The 24343-nt window shown below is 44.4% G+C and overlaps 2 protein-coding genes across 6 annotated transcripts in view; both read left to right on the forward strand.

The window, feature by feature from the left end:
- The first annotated feature begins 35 nt into the window (after window positions 1-35).
- LOC114592518 (uncharacterized) lies at window positions 36-23995 on the forward strand. The gene is given in 8 exon segments (XM_077923419.1): window positions 36-139; window positions 2901-3403; window positions 3602-3683; window positions 3944-4026; window positions 4333-4459; window positions 5927-7697; window positions 20184-22378; window positions 22381-23995. Coding segments are annotated over 7 exon segments (4731 nt in total). The 5' UTR covers window positions 36-139; window positions 2901-2992; the 3' UTR covers window positions 22443-23995.
- LOC144324894 (uncharacterized) overlaps window positions 61-24343 on the forward strand; it is a 66574-nt gene continuing 42291 nt past the window's right edge. For 2 of the 5 annotated variants that reach the window (XM_077923173.1, XM_077923177.1), the window contains exons 1-2: window positions 14936-15146; window positions 16217-16722. In XM_077923173.1, the coding sequence (XP_077779299.1) occupies window positions 16309-16722 (414 nt within the window). In that variant the 5' untranslated portion in view covers window positions 14936-15146; window positions 16217-16308. Of the gene's footprint in view, window positions 140-14928; window positions 15147-16216; window positions 16723-24343 lie in introns of those variants that run through there. The other 3 variants (XM_077923170.1, XM_077923175.1, XM_077923172.1) reach the window with 3 other exon arrangements.

The raw sequence follows: 24343 nt of genomic DNA on the forward strand, positions 1-24343 counted from the left end.
GAGACATGGAGAAAAAGAAGGCGAGCTGGAATCCTAGAGAGGCCAGGAAGTGGGGAGGGGGTCCTAGGTCCTCCAGAGCGGAAGTCCCTCCTCCTTCGTCCTCTGCCAAGGCTGCCTCGGTGGCCCCTCCTGGGATCCAGTGAGTCTCCTCTCTCTTTCCCCTTGGGGCGCCTGGGGGAGAAGGGGGGGTCCCAGGGCTGCAGGGGGAGGATGCCCAAGGGGGGGGAGCATCCTCCCCCTTCCTCTTTCTTCCTTTGCCCCTTTGGGCAGGGAAAAAGTGGCATGCCAATGCCCCCCCTTCTGAGGGAGGAGCCCCCACCAGGCCGTCCTTTGCTTCTGGAACAGCCTTTCCCCCTACAAGCTGCTGCCTTACAAGGGGTCCCCACCCTCCCCAGAAGAAAGCCCCTCTCTGTGGGCTCCTGCTCTCCATAGAGGGGGGAACTGGGTGCGTTCAGCTCACGAAGGGTTAAAAGGAACTAAGATGGATTCCTAGAGAAGGGAGGACAAGGGGGCAGGGTCCCTCAGAGCAAAAGCCCCCCCCTCTTGAAAGGGGAGGGGGTTGCTTTCCTCTCTCTCCTTTCCTTTGCCACAGCTGCCTGGGTCCCCCTTCTGGGATCTGCAGTCTCCTCTCTTCCCCCTTGGGGTACCTTGCATAGAAGGGGGGTCCCCAGGCTGTAGGATGAAGGTGCATGGGGGGGCAGAGACCCACAAATCAGTGAGCTTTCCCTGCACCCTCATCAAACTACAGTTCCCCTGATTCTTTGGAGGAAGCCAGTACTCTTTAAAGTGGCCTCATCCTGCTTTGTAGATTGGGGGGGGGGGCGCTGTGTTTGTCTTTTTCCTTTCTTTTGGAATAACTCTTAATGGGGTCGTGTAAACAAGGATAATGGGAACAGTAAATGATACAAATGAATAGACTGAATCAGTCAGTAAAGCATGAGACTCTTAGACTCCTAGTCATGGGTTTGTGCCTCAAGTTGGGTGAATATTTCTGCATCACAGGGGGCTGGACTAGATGGTCCTCAGGGTCCCTTCCCATTCAATAGTTTTCCGATTGTAAATCCTCTCCCTTCATTTGTATATCACAAAATATCATAATAAATGTGCAGGGATATCTGCAACATATATTTCATTATAAAAAAATTCCTTCCAGTAGCACCTTAAAGACCAACTAAGTTAGTTCTTGGTATGAGCTTTCGTGTGCATGCACACTTCTTCAGATACACTAATATATTTCATTATTAGTGGTCACTGTACAGTGGTACCTCGGGTTAAGTACTTAATTCGTTCCGGAGGTCCATTCTTAAGCTGAAACTGTTCTTAACCTGAAGCACCACTTTAGCTAATGGGGCCTCCTGCTGCTGCTGCGCCGCCGGAGCACGATTTCTGTTCTTAACCTGAGGTACTATTTCTGGGTTAGCGGAGTCTGTAACCTGAAGCGCCTGTAACCCTAGGTACCACTATACTGAGTTCATTCATTCATTCCCCACCCATCTGGCTTGGTTTCCCCAGCCACTCTGGGCAGCTCCCAACTGAATACTAAAAACACAATACAGCTTTAAAAATTAAAAACTTCCCTAAACAGGGCTGCCTTCAGATGTCTTCTAAAAGTCTGGTAGTTGTTTATTTCCTTGACATCTGACAGAAGGACGTTCGACAGGGCAGGCGCCACCACCAAGAAGGCCCTCTGCCTGGTTCCTTGGAACCTTACTTCTCACAGCGAGGGAACCGCCAGAAAGCCCTTGGCGCTGGACCTCAGTGTCTGGGCAGAACAATAGGGGTGAAGACGCTCCTTCAGGTATACAGGACCAAGGCCATTTAGGGCTTTAAAGGTCAGCACCAACACTTTGAATGTGCTCGGAAACGTACTGCCACTCCCAGTCACCAGTCTAGCGGCCACATTCTGGATTAATTGCAGTCTCTGAGTCACCTTCAAAGGTAGCCCTATGTAGAGCACATTGCAGTAGTCCAAGCGGGAGATAACCAGAGCATGCACCAATCTGGCGAGACAGTCTGTGGGCAGGTAGGGTCTCAGCCTTCATACCAGATGGAGCTGATAAACAGCTGCCCTGGACACAGAGTTGACCTGCATCTCCATGGACAGCTATGAGTCCAAAATGACTCCCAGGCTGCACACCTGGTTCTTCAGGGGCACAGTTACCCCATTCAGGACAAGGGATTCCCCCACACCCACTTGTCCCCTGTCCCTCCAAAACAGAACTTCTATCTTGTCAGGATTCAACCTCAATTCGTTAGCCACCATCCCTCCTCCAACCGCCTCCAGACACTCACACAGGACCTTCACGGTCCAGAAGGAAGTTATGGTTGATGGTATCAAAAGCCGCTGAGACCCAGCTAGGAGAATAATTGCTCTACTGATGCAGAAACATTTTTAATGTTTGATGCCTTACTGTGTTTGATGTTCATCTTATTGGAAGCCGCTCAGAGTAGCTGAGATAACCCAGTCAGATGGGCGGCATAATAGTAGTAGTAGTTATAGTAGTAGTAGTAGTAGTAGTAGTAGTAGTAGTAGTAGTGATGTATTACTATTACTATGCTTAAATTTTTATTTAGACCAGCCAGACTGAGCCAAATTCTGATGATTTGTGCGTGTGTTTTCTGCAGATAATAACTTCTTCTTATACTTAAATTTAGACCAGCCAGATTAAGACAAATTCTGATGGTGTGTTGTTGTTTTTCTGGTGTCTTTATTTTTCTCTCACGGAGCTGTAATAAGTTTAAAAACAGCTTAAAACAACTTCAAACCACAAGATGTTCAGAATCTGGGCTTTAGTGCAGTGCAGCCTTGATTGCTAGCAAAAGCCATCCACGTTTGGGGACATTTTTCTGATCCTGACAGAGTGCCAATTTTATAACAGAACAATGCATTTGCTTTGTAGGGTTTGCCAGCACCTCTAATTCGGACGGGAAGAACTTTGCAGAAGAAAAAAGGGACTCCTTCTGATCTCTTGGAAGTTTCCTGAGACTACAGATGGATGAGCAAGACTCGGCTGGACCTAAAGCAGGAAGAGGCCATGGCACTGAAGATAGGAGCACTGGGGGATTCTGGGAAAACACTATGCGGAAGATCCTATGTGAGGAGGACACCCTCCGCTCAGATGTTCAGAGCCAGCAGCTCAAACAGTTCTACCAGGAGGCTGAAGGACCCCGAGAGGTTTGCAGCCGACTCTACCACCTTGTCTGTCAGTGGCTGAAGCCAGAAAGGAACACGAAAGCTGAGGTGCTGGACATGGTGATCTTGGAGCAGTTCCTGGCTGTCCTTCCACCTGAGATAGAGAGCTGGGTGAGGGAATGTGGAGCAGAGACCAGTTCCCAGGCAGTGGCTCTCACTGAAGGTTTCCTCCTGAGTCAGGCAGAGGAGAGGAAGCAGGCAGAGCAGCAGGTGAGAGAGACTTTCCTCTGGAAACTCCCAAGGGGCTCCAAACCAGAGCAAGAGTATCCCAAAATGTGGTACTAATGTCCCATCCCATTATGGATCGGATCCAAGGAATGAGATCTGCTACCCCTAAAGTGTTTGCCTCTACCATTGCTTTTCTAATCCCCCTTCCCATTTTGTTTTGAATCTTTGTTGCTCTTTCAGGTTCAGGATCTGTTAACAGAAATGGGTCCTGATTCCCCTGAGGCAGAGAGGACTCTGATGGACACCAGAGAGAGACCACTAGGTAAGGAGCGAGTTATTTCTCTCCTTGGTCACATCCTGGGGATTTGGAAATTAATCTGTCAGTTCTTTCCGTCTTTTGTGGGGAGGCAGTTGGGGCCAAGAGCCCAAAGGAGGTGGGATATATTTTTACATAACTAAAAGACGAAAGGTGTACGGATGTCAAAAGGCACTCAATAGGTACACCTGTAATTAGAGATACACTCCTGAACATCGGAGAAAAGCAGGCATTCATGGCTTCCCACTTCTCTTTGTCTCTGGAAGGTGACAGGATGATGCCCACAAGACCTCCTCATCTGTCTTTTCATGAGCCTGAAGGGGAAGCAGCAGCTATGGAAGCAGATCAGGTAGGGGGCAGGAGACATGTAGGGAGAGAGGCTGAGGGGTGGGGCTGGCAGGGTGACTCCCTCTACCTCCTGTCAACGGTGCCCTGAAGAAAATGAGGAAATGCCATTCAAGATGGTTTATGTGCTGAGAATATGGGACATCCACCTCATCCTTATCGCCTTCTCAATGTCGCCAATATTATTTATCAGCAGTTGCTGTTTCGTTTCTATATTTACATTGAAGACTAAATAGGTTTCTAAGCAGTTGACAAACCATAAAAATGGTCCAGGATTTATCTAACTAACCCATCACCCTTATTTGTTTAGGATTTGGTATGCTTTGAGGATGTTGCTGTTTATTTCACGGACAAGGAGTTGGCGTTGCTGGATCCTGACCAGAGAGCTCTGCATGAGGAGGTCATGGAGGAGAATCATGGACTCCTGGATTCTCTGGGTAAGGCTCTCTGAGGATCATCATATCTGTTTTCAAATTCCATCTCTCTCTCCTTGCGATGAATCTCCAAGGTTTGGCTGGAACTCAGTAGCACTACCTACACCACCTGGAAATCTAACGCCCCCAGAAATCACTTGGAATGAAGGGCGATTGGCAGTGTTGTCTGTGAATATCCATCAGAGTGGGTAGGGAGGTTGAAGTAGCTTCTGCCAGATTTGTGTTTTTGCTTCTGTTGATTTTGGTTGACTAAAGAGATAACTGACAATGGATACAGAGCAGATTCCATGATTGGGCCAAACAAAATTAATTGAATCTCAGGTTCCCATAAATATATCAGCTAATACCAGCCAACAAAGGCAGTGAACTCCATAGTAAAAATTCCCATCTAATTCCCTTCAGTTATTCCTCTTTCACAGTTGTTCATTAGCAATGTTGAAGAATGAACAGTTGTGAACGGTTGTTCTTCCTGAGGCTCTAATTACCGTATTTTTCGCACCATAGGACGCACCGGACAATAGGACTTACCTTGTTTTAGAGGGGGGGAGAACAAGAAAAAAAAATTCTCCCCCTCTCTGCCCAGCGTCTCTTCAGCGAAGCGGCAGGAGGCGCTGCGCAGAGGGGAAGAATTTTCCCCCTCTTGTTTCCCCCCTCTAAAGCAAGGTGCCGTTTAAGGTGCGTTCAGTCGCCTTCAGGCGGCTACCTTGGAAGCCTGGTGAGAGAGATGGGTCGGTGCGCACTGACCCCTCTCGCTCTCCAGGCTTCAGGTTCCTTTCAACCTGCTCTTTGGGGCTGGCGGGGGGAAGCCCACTGCCAGCCCCAAAGAGCAGGTCAAGGAGCAGCGGAAAGGCGTGCAGTGGAGAGGCTGCTGCCATAGTCTCACGTCACCTCTCCAGCTGGGAGAGGGTCGCAGGGCTATGCCTTCTTTAGCCCCACACGCGCTCTCCCAGCTGGAGAGGTGGCGTGCGGCTAAAGAGGCTCTTGCCATAGCCGCGCGTCACCTCTCCAGCCGGGAGAGGGTTGTGGGGGGCTTCTTTAGCCCCGCGCACGCTCTCCCGGCTACAGAGGTGGCGCACGGCTAAAGAGGCTCCTGCCATAGCTCCGCGTCACTTCTCCAGCTGGGAGAGGGTAAGCGGGACTATGGCGGCTTCGCTCCATAGGACACACACACATTTCCCCTTCATTTTTGAAGGGGAAAAAGTGCGTCCTATAGAGCGAAAAATATGGTAGTTTCTCTATATATAAATAAGTGTTACAATACCACTTAAAATCTATATAACGTATAGAAGTGAAATTGATTTTATTTGATCTATTACACTGTATTTTTCCAACATTCTTTTCCTCTTTCAAAAATTATTCTTCCACACTTTTCTCTTTTTATTCATTCCTCTTATCATATTATATTTTCATGAATGTAAAACATTTAAATAAAATGTTAATGTTTAAAAATTATTGTTTTTTACATTCCAGGGGGTGATGAATTGGAAATTAGTAACAAGGGGGACCAGGACAGAATCCACACAGTGAAGAAGCCATATAAATACTTGGAGAGTAAAGAGAACTTCAGTCAGAGTTCCCAGTCCACTTCTCATCAAAGAAATCCCATTGGAAAGAAACCCTATCAGTGCTTGGAATGTGGAAAGAGCTTCAATCAGAGCAGCCATCTCACTTCTCATCAAAGAATTCATACTGGGGAGAAACCCTACCAGTGCAAGGAATGTGGAAAAAGCTTCAGATGGAAGATCAGTTTCATTTCTCATCAGAGAATTCATACAGGGGAGAATCCATATCAGTGCTTGGAATGTGGAAAAAGCTTCAGTCAGAGCACACATCTCACTTCCCATCAAAGAATTCATACTGGGGAGAAGCCCTACCAGTGCAAGGAATGTGGAAAGAGCTTCAGGTGGAAGGTCAGTTTCATTTCTCATCAGAGAATTCATACAGGGGAGAATCCACATCAGTGCTTGGAATGTGGAAAAAGCTTCAATCAGAGCACACATCTCACTTCCCATCAAAGAATTCATACTGGGGAGAAACCCTATCAGTGCCAAGAATGTGGAAAGAGCTTCAGTCAGAGCGCCTCTCTCACTTCCCATCAGAGAACTCATACTGGAGAGAAACCCTATCAGTGCTTAGAATGTGGAAAGAGCTTCACCTGGAAGAACAATCTCACTTCCCACCAAAGAATTCATACAGGGGAGAAACCCTATCAGTGCTTTGAATGTGGAAAGAGCTTCAGCCACAGCCACAGTCTCACTTCCCATCAAAGAATTCATACAGGCGAGAAACCCTATCAGTGCTTGGAATGTGGAAAGAGCTTCAGTAAGAATGCCCATCTCACTTCCCATCAAAGAATTCATACAGGGGAGAAACCTTATCAGTGCTTTGAATGTGGAAAGAGCTTTAGTCACAAAAACAGTCTGACATCCCATCGAAGAAGTCATACAGGGGAAAAACCCTATAAGTGCTTTGAATGTGGAAAAACTTTCAGAAAGAGCTCAGATCTCACTTCCCATCAAATAATTCATACTGGAGAGAAACCCTATCAGTGCTTGGAATGTGGAAAGAGCTTCAGTCAGAAGTGTGGCCTCATTTTTCATAAAAGAATTCATACAGGGGAGACACCCTATCAGTGCCTGGAATGTGGAAAGAGCTTCAGTCACAACGGCTCACTCACTTCCCATCAAAGAATTCATACAGGGGAGAAGCCTTATCAGTGCTTGGAATGTGGAAAGAGCTTCAGCCAGAGTAGCCATCTGACATCCCATCAAAGATTTCATACAGGGGAGAAACCCTATCAATGTTTGGAATGTGGAAAGAGCTTCCGTCACAGCTACAATGTCACTTCTCATCAAAGAATTCATACAGGGGAGAAACCATATCAATGTTTAGAATGTGGAAAGAGCTTCACTCAGAAGAGTAGTCTCACTTCTCATCAAAGAATACATAAAGGCGAGAAACCATATCAGTGCTTGGAATGTGGATATAACTTCAGTAGTAGCAGCAATCTTACTTCCCATCAAAGAATTCATACAGGGGAGAAACCCTATCAGTGTCAGGAATGTGGAAGGAGCTTCAATCACAATTCCTCTCTCACTTCCCATCAGAGAATTCATACTGGAGAGAAACCCTTTCAGTGCTTCGAATGTGGAAAGTGTTTCAGCCACAGCTACAAACTCACTTCCCATCAAATAATTCATACAGGGGAGAAACCATTTAAATGTCAAGAGTGCGGAAAGAGATTCACACAGAGCACAGGTCTCACATCCCATCAAAAGATTCATATGGTGCAGAAACCATATCATTGCTTGGAATGTAGAAAGTGGTTCAGTCGGAAGGATAGTCTCATTTCCCATCAAAGAATTCATACAGGGGAGAAACCCTATCATTGCTTGGAATGTGGAAAGAGCTTCCGTCACAACTCCACTCTCTCTTCCCATCAAAGAACTCACTCTGGGGAGAAAGCATAGCATTTGCTAAGTTGTGATTGTATTTTAGTAGACTATAATTTGTATCGCAACAGTGTTCTTGTGCTTCTTCAACCCAGCAGAGAAGTCAGCCTTGCCTCTCAAATCCATGGAGTGCAAACCTGGTGTCCCATATTATTCACACTATGTATCCAGATCTGTAAGGTGGAAGTCAAGGTGTTGATTTCAGACTTTTCTTTGTGGGAAGGTTAGGTCTAGAAATCTCTCACTACTCTTCTCCTTGATCCTTAAAAGTCCTTAGCGCATGCCAGGAGCAAAGAATTGCATCCACGAGGGAGAAAGAGTTCTCTGTATATTACATGTTGTGAACAGCAGTAAGCGGTTTGCTTCAGCCAAATCCAGTTCTCCTCTGCACACATATGATACATGGAAGGAGACTTAGACTGAACAGAGATTCAGAGCAGTGTGATTCACCCCAGTGGCAACGTCTGACACCTTTTTCCATTCCTGTTGAGTGAGCACCAGATCTTGAGGGGGGGGGGGACATTTTTGTCATTGTGTGGCATAAATTCCTTGAACTGGCGACCCTGTTTCCCTTCCTCCTTAGTGTTAGTGGAGTGTCAGTCCGTCACAACAGATGAAGTATTTTTAGGGTTACTTCTTCATTGAAATTTCTCTCTGCCTGTTGAGGTCAGGCAGCAACCTTGACTGTACTCTTTTTGATCCTTGCTTAAAATATTTTGCTATACAAACCTTTCCAGAAACAGAGGTATTGATTTGTTTTAATATTATACATTTAATATTAATGTTTTTACTGTTTTCTTCCATTTTTTATTTATTTTTCTTTTATATCACACCAACAAAACATACTATGTTAACGTCATAGACAAATACTAATACTACTACTACTGCTACTACTACTAATAATAATAATGGCATATCTATATTATTATAAATTATTTAAATCCTATGCAGTATATCTTTACTTTTACTTCCCTTCCACTCTTTCCATGGTTTCCTGTCTGCACCTGTTATGATTCTTGGTGTAAAATGTTTCTATATAATCTGTATATGATATCCAGTCACCTTTCAAGTCTTTTATCATATTTCTTTCTTAACCTGTTTGTCATATTGGCTACTTTGATATATATATCTAGTATTTTGAGATGCCATTCTTCTTTTGATGGGACATTTTTGTGTAATTATAATTTGAATGAATGTCCTCACGTACATCCATAAGTTAATTTTTATTTTACTTTTTAGATTTCTGTCATTATTCCCAGAAGAAAAGCTTGTGGATTATTGGGTACTGTTTCTAAAAAAAGCTTTTCTTAAGCTCATTGTACACCATCTCCCCAAATTTTTTGTTACCCTGCAACATGAACACCGTAAGTGATCAAATGTACCAACTGTTCCCTTACATTTGCAATTACATTTCCAATTATACTTTTAGATCTAAACATTTTGGCTAGTCTGTTTGGTGTCAAATACCACCTGTGGTTCATTTTTAAATACTTCTTATTTAGAGCATAGCTGACAATGAATTTGATTTGTTTTCTACAATTGCACCCATAAATTTAAATCACTATTGTGACCCACATCCCACCCAAACTTATCAAAGATGATTTCACTAGCTCTTCTTTCGTTTCCCACTCGAACAATATTTTATACATTTTACAGAGGTTTTTAACCGTAAATCTTAATATCTTTTTCAAATTGTGATTCTTGTTCTGTAAATCTGTTTTTTATCTGCCTTAAATCTTGAGTTAATTTGATTATAGTTTAGCCAGTCCGACACATTTTTTTCCTAATTTCATTTTTGTTTCTCCCTCAAGTCTAACAGATGTAGCTACCCCATTTGTAACCCATATTGATTTTTTCCTTGTCTTTGCTTCTATTGAGGATACCCACCTTGGTGTTTTGTTTTCCAGAAAGTTTCTATGTTTCCTCCAGGGAGGCAACTAAGGGAAAATGTGAGGAATTTGATAAATATTATTGAATACTTGGACATGAAAATAGATAGACAGGCGGCATTAATATTTGTACACGCCGAAAAGGCATTTGATAACATCTCGTGGGACTTCCTAAGCAAAAGCCTGGAAGGAATGGGAATGGGAGAAAAATTTAGGAGAGGCATAGAAGCAATATATAAGGAACAAAAGGCAAAATTGGTAATAAATAGCACTACAACAGATTACTTCAGTATATATAAAGGAATGAGACAAGGCTGCCCCCTGTCTCCTCTATTATTTATAACAGTATTGGAGATACTTAATGAAAGATTAAGGGAGGCTACAGAAGTCAAAGGGGTCAGGGTAGGAAAGAGAGAATTCAAAATAAAAGCTTTTGCAGATGACATTGTATTAACCCTAGAAGACCCACAGAAGAGTACTAAAGAAGCTTTACAAATAATTGAAGAATTTGGAGCGGTTGCAGGGCTCAAGGTAAATAAAGATAAAACCAAAATGTTGGTTAAAAATTTAACAAAGGAGGAAACGATTGATCTAGAACAAAGGGTAGGAATCACGGCAGTTAAGAAAGTGAAATATTTAGGAATTTGGATTACGGCTAAAAACTTAAATCTGTACAAGGACAATTATGAGGTCACCTGGAAGAATATAAAGAAAGATATGGAAATCTGGGGAAGACTGAAACTTTCCTTTTTAGGAAGGATAGCAGTAGTAAAAATGAATATTTTACCCAGAATGTTGTTCCTGTTTCAAACTATCCCAATACTTAAAGGTATAAAACAGTGTAAAGAGTGGCAAAGAGCCTTAGCGAAATACATCTGGCAAGGGAAAAGACCACGGATAAAAATGAAAATACTAATAGATAAAAAAGAAAGAGGGGGCTTTTCCCTTCCAGATTTGAGCTTATATTATGAATCAGCGTGCCTACTTTGGATAAAGGATTGGATAAAACTAGAGAACAGAGATATATTGGATCTGGAAGGCTATGATAATAGGTACGGGTGGCACGCGTACCTGTGGTATGGGAAGGTGAAGGTACACAGGAGCTTCTTAAACCATATTTTCAGGGGACCAATCTACCAGGTGTGGGAAAGGAATAAAAACCTCCTTGAAAGGAAAACCCCCTGGTGGATCTCACCAATAGAGGCTCTAACGGTTAAGAAACTAAATATGGAAGGGAACAATGCGACATATGAAGATCTTCTAAGAAAAACAGATCAAGGGCCCAAACTTAGACCCTACGAAGAGATACAAAGCCTACTCACGGGTTGGTTGCAATATCATCAAGTGCATGATTTGTTAAAAGAAGACAAAAAGAGTTTAGGCTTTGATGATAAAAAATCAAAATTTAACGTAGAGGTTATAGATAGCAAGAACAAAACATTGTCTAAAATATATGAGATCTTATTGGAGTGGCAGACAAAAGATGAGGAGGTCAAGGAGGCAATGATTAAATGGGCTATCGACTTTGGGTATAATATTGATTTTGTAAGGTGGTCGGAACTGTGGAATAGTACCATAAAATTTACGGCCTGTACGGCATTGAGAGAGAATATTTGGAAGATGTTATATAGATGGTACCATACACCGGTGAAGCTGGCCAAAATGTATGGGTTACAGAACAACAAATGCTGGAAATGTGGCGAGGTGGAGGGTAATCTTTATCACATGTGGTGGCGTTGTAACAAGGTGAAAGGCTTTTGGGAAATTATTTATAATGAGCTTTAAAAAATATTTAAATACACCTTTCCCAAAAGACCTGAAGCCTTTTTGTTGGGACTGATGGGCAAAGAAATTAAAAAAGAAGATAAGACCATATTTCTTTACGCCACCACCGCAGCAAGAATTATGTTGGCGCAAAATTGGAAAGTGGAAAATATACCCAGTTTAAGTGATTGGCAGGCCAAAATGATAAATTATGCCGAGTTGGATAGGTTAACAGTTAAAATTCGAGATCAAGACGAACAGAAATTTCAGAAAAATTGGAGTAAATATTGGAACTATATAGGAACAAATCTATAAAGCACTGGTGGGGATAGGAAAAATTTACTAGCGAATAAATTTGATTTGTGAAAAATAAGTACGGGAGTATGGAACATGTTTGATACTTACCAAAAGGGTGGAGGGGAGTCCCAGGTCTGAAAGAGTGTAGTATATTATGATTTGTTAGGAATATGTGGTAAACCAGTTTCTTTTTTTGTACAGTCGAGGGAAGGGAAATAATAATTTAAGTAAATAAAGTATACTCTATATGTTAATGTATCATAAGATACACTTAGGTTGGACTTTGAGTATTTATATGTATTCTTATTGTTACCTTCTCTCCTTTTTCTTTGTCCGTGTTTTTTCTTTTTGTATAATCTCAATAAAAGTATGATGCAAAAAAAAAAAAAAGTTTCTATGTTTCCCCCAAACTCTAATTATTTTGTCCTGGTAACATGATTTTGTTGTTTAGTCATTTAGTCGTGTCCGACTCTTCGTGACCCCATGGACCAGAACATGCCAGGCACTCCTGTCTTCCATAGCCTCCCGCAGTTTGGTCAAACTCATGCTGGTAGCTTCAAGAACACTATCCAACCATCTCGTCCTCTATTGTCCCCTTCTCCTTGTGCCCTCCATCTTTCCCATCATCAGGGTCTTTTCCAGGGAGTCTTCTCTTCTCCTGAGGTGGCCAAAGTCTTGGAGCCTCAGCTTCAGGATCTGTCCTTCCAGTGAGCACTCAGGGGTGATTAGAGAAGCTTTTATGTATTCCAGCTTTACCATACCAGATACATGAATGCCAACCATGTCCCTCTAGCTCTTAACAACTATGTGTTTTCCAGCAGTATCTAGCCTTTTATCCAACACAGATAGAACGCTTCAGAAGTTGATTCTAAATCTGGAACTGTGGAGCCCACACTCACCCTGAACAACTAAAAGGCTCCTGGGAGGCCAGAGGGGCATTGCTGCTGCCCTGAGTGCTGGAAGGAAGACTGCTCCCTGGTGCAAGGCCCATTTCCATGTGGCGTAAAAGGCTCCTGGGAGACCAAGGGGACATTGCCGGAACAGCTGATTGAGGCAACTTGCTAAAATGTTTTAAATGGTTCTAATTTTGGTTCCCCTGTTTTGATTTTGTCGAGTTTGTGTTGGATAAATGTTTTTATTTGGGGTTGATGGTTACTTTAATTAGGGTATAAATGTAAACTGGTTGTTGTTACTGTTTTCTATTGATTTATCGGTTAGTTTGTTGCTTGTATAGGTTTTTTTTCGTTGTCCCCGAGAGGGGGCAATGACAATAAAGATATTATTATTATTATTATTATTTTAATGTTTGTTGTTGTGCTGTGTTTTTATAGTTTTATATTGTTTTTATATTGTTGTTGTGCTCTGTTTTTATATTTTAAATGTTTGTTGTTGTGCTGTGTTTTAAGCCAAAGAGAGTGGCTGTGGAAACCCAGCCAGATGGGAGGGATGTAAATTAAAAAAATATTATTTATTATCATTATATTCATTTTTATCGCCGATATTCTCCCCATCAATGATAGTTTCATTCTTTTCAATATTTCTAAATCTTTTAATTCCCCCACCCCAAATATTCACATAATGCTAAACCTAGGTGAGCACATAATGCTCACCAAAAAGCTGCCAGACCCAATCTTTACATCTTCACGCTACAAAAGTAGAGGTCAGACTAAGCATCTCTTTGGTCAGCCCAGAAGCAACGCATGTGTAGAACATTCTTTGGAGTGAACTTGCACCTGTTGTAAATAACCCATCTTCTGGAAACTTCACATAGTGTTGTTTTGGTGAATAAATGAATCTAATCCAGCACATTAAACAGGGCAGGTGACAACCCTGCATGATGTGACTGTTGCTTAGCTGGGGTGGGGGGCAGATGGGGTCCTGCCACAATAGGGGGGGTCTCCTTTGGCATGAAGGAGCAGGAGGTGCCTGTCCCCCTGGAGTTCCCTTCCCCCACCTGACCTTCCTTGATGGCACCCTGCCCCTTGCAATAACATGTCCTGTACCAGATGAAGCAGGATTGCCACTTCTACAATGGGATGCAGAAGGTTCGCTACCTGTACAGGTACTTCTTTGACTGGCAGTTCTTCCATTTCGCTGATGACCAAGGGAAGATTGTGGCCATGTTCGCAGTGGAGGAGCCCCACATCCAAAACTGGGATAAGGACTACCTGCAGGGCTTCAGCTCCATGGTGGATGGCTTCTGCTGGGGCCACTAAAGGCTCCTTGGGCCCTTTTTGCACCCCCGTTTTCTCTCACACACACAGACAGACACAAGTGCAACGCCTGAGGCGGAGGAGCCTCTTCATTTCTCCTCAGTGACACCAGAGGAGCAGAGAGAGAAGGAAGAGGGTGGCACTATAAAGGACTATTTTGGAATCCATTTGAATAAATGAATTTAAATACTGGATGGAATGCAGGCAAAGCAGTGGTGAAAGGGTCTTATTAATAAAGCAAAATGCCTTTCTGAAGAATCATAGAATCATAGAGTTGGAAGAGACCACAAGGGCCATCGAGTCCAACCCCCTGCCAAGCAGGAAACACCATCAGAGCACTCCTGACATATGGCTGTCAAGCCTCTGCTTAAAGACCTCCAAAGAAGGAGACTCCACCACACTCCTTGGCAGCAAATTCCACTGTCAAACAGCTCTTACTGTCAGGAAGTTCTTCCTAATGTTTAGGTGGAATCTTCTTTCTTGTAGTTTGGATCCATTGCTCCGTGTCCGCTTCTCTGGAGCAGCAGAAAACAACCTTTCTTTCAACCTTTTGAAGAAGCAGATATAAGCTCCAAAAGCAAGAGATGTAAACAGAAATTACGCAGAATGAAAATAAAACCCCCGATAAACGAGGGAGCCCAGGGAAACTGCCGCCTGGTCTGCCAGGAATCGGCCTCCTTGGCGCCTAAAACTGAGGGGAAGGTAAAGTTTCGAAAGGCAGGAAGTTGGGGAAAGGCGGGAAAAGCCGCTTCCCTCAGAGCAGCCGTCGCCTTCCCGGCGGAGGGGCGGGGCCAGGGCTGTTTCGTCACGGGTTCTTGCCCCGCCCTCCATCCGCCTCTCCCTTTCCCCGCTTCCTGCTTTGAGAGAAGACCCTGTGTCGCCCGCAGGGAGCATGCGCAGCTCCTCAGATTCGCCTCTGCCCTCTGCCCCCTCACCTCGCCAAGGGTTAACAGGAGGCGAGCTGGAATCCCAGAAAGGCCAGGAAGTGGGGGCGGGGGTCCCCGGTCCTCCAGAGCGGAAGCCCCTCCTCCTTCGTCCTCCGCCAAGGCTGCCTGGTGGCCCCTCCTGGGATCCAGTGAGTCTCCTCTCTCTTTCCCCTTGGGGCGCCTGGGGGAGAAGGGGGGCTGCAGGGGGAGGATACTCAAGGGGGGGAAGACCCCCAAGTCAGGGAGCATCCTTCCCCCCTCCTTCCTTTGCCCCTTTGGGGAGGGGAAAAGTGGCATGCCATTGAAACCCCGCCCCCTTCCCCTTGCTTCTGTCACAGCCTTTACCCCTACAAGCTGCTCCTCTGCCAAGGGGTCCCACCCTCCCCAGAAGAAAGCCTCTCTGTGGGCTCCTGCTCTCCATAGAGGGGAGAGCTGGGTGCCTTCCGTTCGCCAAGGGTTAAAAGGAATTAAGCTGGATTCGTAGAAAAGGGAGGACAGAAAGGGGGGGAGGGAGAGGCCCCCCAGAGCTAAAGCCCCCCCCCCCCGTCCTTGAAAGGGGAGGGTGTTACTTGGTCATGGGTATGTGCCCGAGTTGGGTGAAGATTTCTTCATCGCAGGGGACTGGACAATATGGTCCTCAGGGTCCTTTCCCATTCAATAGTTATCCGGTTGTAAATGCTCTCCCATCGTTTGTATATCACAAAATATCGTAATGCAGTGGACTCTCGGGCTACATTTCCTTCTTTCGGGTTGCGAACATGACAACTCCGGAAGTGTATTCTCCTGGGATTGGCTGCATGCGCAAAGTGCTTTATGTACATGCACAGAAGCAGTGCCTCTACTTGCAGAGTTTTTGCGGTACGTACGGACCCCCGGAACAAATTACATTCGTATCCAGAGGGTCCTCTGTAAATGTGCAGGGATATATGTGACATGTTCTGTTATTAGTGGTCATTGTTTTGAGTTCTGGGTTTAAATTTAGACCAGCCAGATTAAGAGAAATTCTGATGGTGCCCCCCCCCCCCCGGAGTCTTTATTTTTCTCTCGTGGAGTTTAAAAACAGCTTAAAACAACTTACAACAACAAGATGTTCAGAGTCTGGGCTTTAGTGCAGTGCAGCCTTGATTGCTAGCAAAAGCCATCCACATTTGTCTGGGGACATTTTTCTGATCCTGAGACAGTGCCAATTTTATAACAGAACAATTCATTTGCTTTGTAGGGTTTGCCAGCACCTCTAATTCGGATGGGAAGAACTTTGCAGAAGAAAAAAGGGACTACTTCTGATCTCTTGGAAGTTACCTGAGACTACAGATGGATGAGCAAGACTCGGCTGAACCTAAAGCAGGAAGAGGCCATGCTACTGAAGAGGGGAGCACTGGGGCATTCTGGGAAAACTCTGTGAGGGAGATCCTGGGTGAGAAGGACGCCCTCCACTCAGATGTGCAGAGCCAGCAGCTCAAGCAATTCCGCTGCCAGGAGGCTGAAGGACCTCGAGAGGTTTGCAGCCAACTCTACCACCTTGACTGTCAGTGGCTGAAGCCAGAAAAGAACACAAAAGCTGAGATGCTGGACCTGGTGATCTTGCAGCAGTTCCTGGCTTTCCTTCCACCTGAGATGGAGAGCTGGGTGAGGGAATGTGGAGCGGAGACCAGTTCCCAGGCAGTGGCCCTGGCTGAAGGTTTCCTCTTGAGTCAGGCAGAGGAGAGGAAGCAGGCAGAGCAGCAGGTAAGAGAGACTTTCCTCTGGAAACTCCCAAGGGGCTCCAAACCAGAGCAAGAGTATCCCAAAATGTGGTACTAATGTCCCATCCCATTATGGATTGGATCCAAGGAATGAGATCTGCTACCCCTAAAGTGTTTGCCTCTACCATTTCAGGTTCAGGATCTGTTGAGAGAAATGGGTCCCGATTCCTCAGAGGCAAGGATGACTCTGATGGAAACCAGAGAGAGACCACTGGGTAAGGAGAGAGTTATTTCTCTCTTTGGTTACATCCTGGGGATTCGTAAACTAATCTGTGGGTTATTTCCCACTTTTATGGGGATGTGGTTGGGCCCAAGAGCCCAAAAGAGCAGAGACGTATTTTTGAACAACTGAAATATGAAGTTGTACGAATGTCTCAGTAGGGTAGACTTCTTCAAAAGTCCATCTGAAATTAGAGGTGCAGCCCTGAACATCGGAGAAAAGCAGGCATTCATGGCTTCCCACTTCCATTTGTCTCTGGCAGGTGACCGGATGATGCCAGCAAGACCTCATGCGTCTTTTCATGGTGGAGAAGGAGAAGCAGCGGCTATAGAAGCAGATCAGGTAGGGGGCATGAGACTTTTAGGGAGAGAGGCGGAGGGGTGGGGCAGCCAGAATGCTTGGAAGAAAAAAATGTGGAGTTCCCCCCATTTACACAAAGATTAGGACCCATCATTAAAATTATAAAGTAATTCCAGCGAGATGTTAAAATAGGCATTCATACCATGTGGAGCAAAACAATCCCATTTAAACAACACAGCAATTAACAGGCAGAAAACAACGGAGCAATGTGTGGTAGATCATCTTTATGGTGTCTAAGAGAAGGACATGTCCCTTTTTCTTTTAGGGTCTGGTGTGCTTTGAGGATGTCGCTGTTAATTTCACGGACAAGGAGTGGGCGTTGCTGGATCCTGACCAGAGAGCTCTGCATGGGGAGGTCATGGAGGAGAATCATGGACTCCTGGATTCTCTGGGTAAGATTCTCTGAGGATCATCATATCTGTTTTGAAATTCCATAAATCTCTCCTTGCGATGAATCTCCAAGGTTTGGATGGAACTCAGTAGCGCCACCTACATCACCTGGAAATCTAATGCCCCTAGAAATCATTTGGAATGGAGGGTGATTGGCGGTGTTGTCTGCGAATATCTGTCAGTCAATGGAGACAGAGCAGATTTCGTGATTGGGCCAAACAAAATTAATTGAATCTCAGGTTCCCGTAAGTATGTCAGCTAATACCAGCCAACAAAGGCAGTTAACTATGTAGTAAGAATTCCCATCTAATCCCCTTCATTTCTTCTTTTTTCACAACTGTTCATTAGGACTGTTCAGTAATGAACAGTTGTGAAGGGTTGTTCTTCCTGAGGCTCTAATTAGTTTCTCTCTATATATACAGTCATACCTTGGAATTTGAATACCTTGGTACGTGTATGCTTTGGCTCCCAAATAACTGAAAATTCAAAATGAGTGTTCCGGTTTTCGAACGATTTTCGGGAGTCGAACGGTCAGCGCAGCTTCCAATTGAGTACAGGAAGCTAAGTCAATTGGAAGTAGCGCCTTGGTTTTTGATCGGTTCTGGGAGTCGAACAGAACCATTCGAGAACCAAGGGACAACTGGATATTAGTGTAACAATACCACTTAACATCTATATGATATAAAATTTATTTTTATTACACTGCATTTGTTCCACAATTTTTTTCCTCTTTTAAAAATCGTTCCTCCACACACTCTTTCCCTTTTTTATTCCTTTCTCTTGTATTACGTCTTTATGAACAAAATATATTTCAATAAGATATTAATATTTTAAAATGCAGTGGTACCTCGGTTTTCAAACAGCTTAGTTCTCAAACTACTTGGAACCCGAACACTTCAAACCCAGAAATGAGTGTTCCAGTTTTTGAACCCTTTTCGGAAGCCGAACGTGCTCCTATTTGAGTGCACACTTCTGTTTTGAGCGAGCAGCTTGTTCCAGCAGTGACTGCCACCACTACCTTCCCTTCCCTTCCCTCTGATGGGAAGCGCCTCTTTCCTTTCTACAAAGTGGAGTTGGGTGGCTCCTCAGAATGTAAGTGACTCCGGAGTAGGGAGACTTGGAAGTTGGCGACTCTCCCCCAGTCGTGCGGGAACTATGCTGGGCAGGTTGACCTTCCCATCCCTTCGCCTTCCCTCCCTCCCCTCGTCCCAGGCCCGACCCCAAGCGAGATCCAGGCGAAGCAGCGTGGGTGCCACATTCCCGAGTGGGGGGATCGGGGCGCTCGCTCTGTGCGCAGGCTCCAGCCCACCTGACTCAGCATCTGGCAGCTAGGAGAGCAGTAGCTGCCACCTCCTCTCTGCACTCTGGTGCTGCTGCCACATTCCTGTTCCTTCACGCCAGGGATGTGCAGGCAGTACTGCCCTGGCTGGCACTTTGACATGCTGCCCAAAGTGGAGACAGAAGCCCTGGGACTCGCCCAGGTGAATGGGGAGCATGGGCAGATGCTGGAAAACATGCAGAGGGGAGAGCAAGCAAGTGAGAGAGCTGCTTTGGGGAGAGAGAACTTTTGCCGCCCTTTCCTTCCTCCCACTTAAACTCCCCCCCCCGCATCCAGTTAGCCACCCCCTTCCCCACACGCATCCTACGCGCACTCCTCTTCCCTCCAGTTTGAGTGTTTTTCATTCCCCCCACTTAAACTCCCCTCCCGCATCCAGCTAGCCACCTCCTTCCCCACATGCACCCCTTGTCCCTCCAGTTTGAGTCCCCCCCTTGAACTCGCCTCTTCCACCCCTGTCCCTCCAATGGCAATGGGTAGATCACTGCCAGTTTTTGATACTGGGTAGTAGATGGCACCCTGGTTTATTGCTTTCATTTTATGGATCAACGGTCTCATTAAAGAGTAAAATTCATGTTAAACTGCTGTTTTATAGGTTGTTTTTAATTGTCTGGAACGGATTAATCCATTTCGCATTACAGTGGTACCTCTAGTTACGAACTTAATTTGTTCCGGAGGTCCGTTCTTAACCTGAGGCATGCTTTCGCTAATGGGGCCTCCCGCTGTCGCCACACCGCCGGCACACAATTCCCATTCTCATCCTGGGTCAAAGTTCTCAAGTCAAGGTAACTACTTCCAGGTTAGCGGAGTTTGTTACCGGAAGCATTTGTAACCTGACACATTTGTAACTCGAGGTACCACTGTACTTTCTATGGGAAAGCTCGCTTTGGTTTTGGGATACAATTCCAGAACAGTTTAAGTTTGAGAACCAAGGTACCACTGTAATTGGTTTTATAATTGCAGGTGGTGATGAAATGGAAATTAATAACAAGTGGGAGCAATACAGAAGCCACACAGTGGAGAAGCAATATAAATACTCAAAGTGTGAAGAGAGCTTTAGTCAGAGGTCCCAGTCCACTTCTCATCAAAGAAATCCCATTGGGAATAAACCCTATCCATGTTACGAATGTGGAAAGACCTTCAGCCAGAGCACCCATCTCACTTCCCATCAAAGAAGTCATACAGGGGAGAAATGCTATCAGTGCTTGGAATTTGGAAAGTCTTTCAGTCGGAGTGACTCTCTCACTTCCCATCAAAGAATTCATACAGGGGAGAAACCCTATCAGTGCTTCGAATGTGGAAAGAGCTTCAGTCAGAGCGCCTCTCTCACTTCCCATCAAATAATTCATACAGGGGAGAAACCCTATCAGTGCTTTGAATGTGGAAAGAGCTTCAGTCATAGTAGCAATCTTACTTCCCATCAAAGAATCCATAATGGGGAGAAACACTATCAGTGCTTGGAATGTGGAAAGACCTTTAGTCGGAGCGACTCTCTCACTTCCCATCAAAGAATTCATACAGGGGAGAAACCCTATCAGTGCTTGGAATGTGGAAAGAGCTTCAGTCAGAGGAGCAATCTCACTTCCCATCAAAGAAGTCATACAGGAGAGAAACGCTATCCATGCTTAGAATGTGGAAAGACCTTTAGTCGGAGTGACTCTCTCACTTCCCATCAAAGAAGTCATACAGGGGAGAAACCCTATCAGTGCTTGGAATGTGGAAAGAGCTTCAGTCAGAGCGCCTCTCTCACTTCCCATCAAAGAAGTCATACAGGGGAGAAACCCTATCAGTGCTTGGAATGTGGAAAGTCCTTCAGTCAGAGTAGTAATCTTGCTTCCCATCAAACAATTCATACAGGGGAGAAACACTATCAGTGCTTGGAATGTGGAAAGACCTTTAGTCGGAGCGACTCTCTCACTTCCCATCAAAGAGTTCATAGTGGGGAGAAACCATATCAGTGCTTGGAATGTGGAAAGAGCTTCAGTCAGAGCACCCATCTCACTTCCCATCAAATAATTCATACAGGGGAGAAACCCTATCAGTGCTTTGAATGTGGAAAGAGCTTCAGTCAGAGCGCCTCTCTCACTTCCCATCAAAGAAGTCATACAGGGGAGAAACCCTATCAGTGCTTCGAATGTGGAAAGAACTTCAGTCAGAGCACCCATCTCACTTCCCATCAAAGAATTCATACAGGGGAGAAACCCTATCAGTGCTTGGAATGTGGAAAGTCTTTCAGTCGGAGTGACTCTCTCACTTCCCATCAAAGAATTCATACAGGGGAGAAACCCTATCAGTGCTTCGAATGTGGAAAGAGCTTCAGTCAGAGCGCCTCTCTCACTTCCCATCAAATAATTCATACAGGGGAGAAACCCTATCAGTGCTTTGAATGTGGAAAGAGCTTCAGTCATAGTAGCAATCTTACTTCCCATCAAAGAATCCATAATGGGGAGAAACACTATCAGTGCTTGGAATGTGGAAAGACCTTTAGTCGGAGCGACTCTCTCACTTCCCATCAAAGAATTCATACAGGGGAGAAACCCTATCAGTGCTTGGAATGTGGAAAGAGCTTCAGTCAGAGGAGCAATCTCACTTCCCATCAAAGAAGTCATACAGGAGAGAAACGCTATCCATGCTTAGAATGTGGAAAGACCTTTAGTCGGAGTGACTCTCTCACTTCCCATCAAAGAAGTCATACAGGGGAGAAACCCTATCAGTGCTTGGAATGTGGAAAGAGCTTCAGTCAGAGCGCCTCTCTCACTTCCCATCAAAGAAGTCATACAGGGGAGAAACCCTATCAGTGCTTGGAATGTGGAAAGTCCTTCAGTCAGAGTAGTAATCTTGCTTCCCATCAAACAATTCATACAGGGGAGAAACACTATCAGTGCTTGGAATGTGGAAAGACCTTTAGTCGGAGCGACTCTCTCACTTCCCATCAAAGAGTTCATAGTGGGGAGAAACCATATCAGTGCTTGGAATGTGGAAAGAGCTTCAGTCAGAGCACCCATCTCACTTCCCATCAAAGAATTCATACAGGGGAGAAACCCTATCAGTGCTTTGAATGTGGAAAGAGCTTCAGTCAGAGCGCCTCTCTCACTTCCCATCAAAGAAGTCATACAGGGGAGAAACCCTATCAGTGCTTCGAATGTGGAAAGAACTTCAGTCAGAGCACCCATCTCACTTCCCATCAAAGAATTCATACAGGGGAGAAACCCTATCAGTGCCAGGAATGTTTAAAGAGCTTCGTTCAGAAGAATAATCTCACTTCCCATCAAATAATTCATAGTGGAGAGAAACCCTATCAGTGCTTGGAATGTGGAAAGAGCTTCAGTCACAGCTACAAATTCACTTCCCATCAAAGAACTCACAGTGGGGAGAAACCATAGCAATTGCTGTGTAGTAATTTTATTTCAGGAAACTTTAATTTCTATTCCAACAGTGTTCTTGTGCTTCTTCAGCTCAGCAGAGAAGTCAGCCCTGCCTCTCAAAGCTATCGAGTGCTAACCCGGTGCCCAATATTCTTCAAATACGTATCCAGATCTGCAGTGTGGAAGTCAATGGCCAAGATGTTTAATTTAGGCTTTTCTTTGTGGGAAGGCTAGGTCTAGAAATCTCTTGCTACTCTTCTCCTTCGATCCTTCAAACCATTTCCTGAGTGCATGCCAGGAGCAAAGAATTGCGTCCCCGAGGGAGAAAGAATTATCTGTGTATTATACATCAAAGGCTGTTGGGAACAGCAGTAAGCTTGTGGAGTGAGCACCAGATCTTGACCGGAGACATTTTTGTCAGTGTCTGGCATATATTCCTTGAGCAGGTGACTCTGTTCCCTTTCCTCCTCAGTGTTAATGGAGCGTCAGTCCATCACAACAGATGAGGTATTTTTGATGATGATGATTTATCCTGCCCATCTGGCTGGGTTTCCCTAACCACTTTAGGTAATAGCAACAACCAGGAAAAGATAGACATAACATTTTACAAGGACAGGAAGGAACACTACAGACAGGATAATTGCCACACACTAGAAGAACAAGGAGGTAGTTTGAATCCTTCATTTGTAGTCTTATAAATCATTTAATGTGTCAACACAAACAGAAGTTATTAATATTGCAGTTGTTGTATAAGGGATTATTATTATGACTGTAATGTAATTGAAATTTATAAGATTTTGGAATGCCGAAGTAAAGAAAATCATCAATTATACAACAAACCAACAACACCAAAGCTGGCTTATGAATACAAACATAAAGGACAATTTTACTAGAATAGGTATATAAACTCATAAACCTACTAAACAAAAAGCAAACTAAAGTGCAAGGTGCATAACCAAGCCTGGAGATACTCATAAACATAGAATGAACTAATGTCTCTCTTTACTATATCGGTTGTGTATGCGGTAAGTATTACATTACACGGCTGAAGCAAAAAAATCGTTCTGCAGATAGTCATTCACTGGAAGCACAAAACCATAAACGTAGGAGCAGTTGCGAGATAGCGTTCTTCCAATAGTCATTCCTCTTCATTAAGAGATAGAGGCTATCCGCAAGAGTTAATTCAAACAGCCTTTGAAAGGGCTAAAAGAACTAGGCAGGATTTGTTAGTACCGAAACCTAAAAACAAACAGGACAGGCTTTTTTGTTCTATAGAGTACAATTATTTATCTTCTCCTATTTAAAGGGTGATTAAGCGACAGTGTAATTGATAACTAATAAAAATTATTATTAAACAAATCTGATGATAGCTTGGCCAGTCCAATACAAAAATTTCTTAATTTTTACATTTTTGTTTCTCCCTCAAATGTCTTAGCAGATCATTGTAGGTATCCCATGTAAGGAATGATAATTGGAGCTTTTCATATTGCTTTTCCAGAATAAATGATGCTTTTATTGCTTTTTCATAAAGGTCATAAGGTTGCAACAGCTAGGGCGTAAGTTGCAACAGTTAGCATATTTTTAATATAGCTTGTGGTTAGGCTACCTACAGGGAAGTTGTATCTTTAGAACAAATTGTGGTTAAGATGTTAGCAAGAAGAACAGAACTAGGGAGCTAATGTCTTGAAAGTGGCCAGGATGTGGCTTTCTTGCTAAAACTAGTATGTCAAGGGTTGAAGACGTAAGACCCAAAAAGGGAATTCATAAATACAGTGGAACCTCAGCTCCTGTATGCCTTGGGAGCCAAACACTCCAGCTCCCAAATGAATGAAAACCGGAAGTAATTGTTCCGGTTTTTGAACAGTTTCTGGAAGCCAAATGCTTGGTGCTGCTTCCATGGCTTCTGCTTGGCTGCAGGAGCTTCCAATCAGAA

The sequence above is a fragment of the Podarcis muralis genome, chromosome 2, assembly GCF_964188315.1.
Source record: "Podarcis muralis chromosome 2, rPodMur119.hap1.1, whole genome shotgun sequence".
Classification (NCBI taxonomy): domain Eukaryota; kingdom Metazoa; phylum Chordata; class Lepidosauria; order Squamata; family Lacertidae; genus Podarcis; species Podarcis muralis.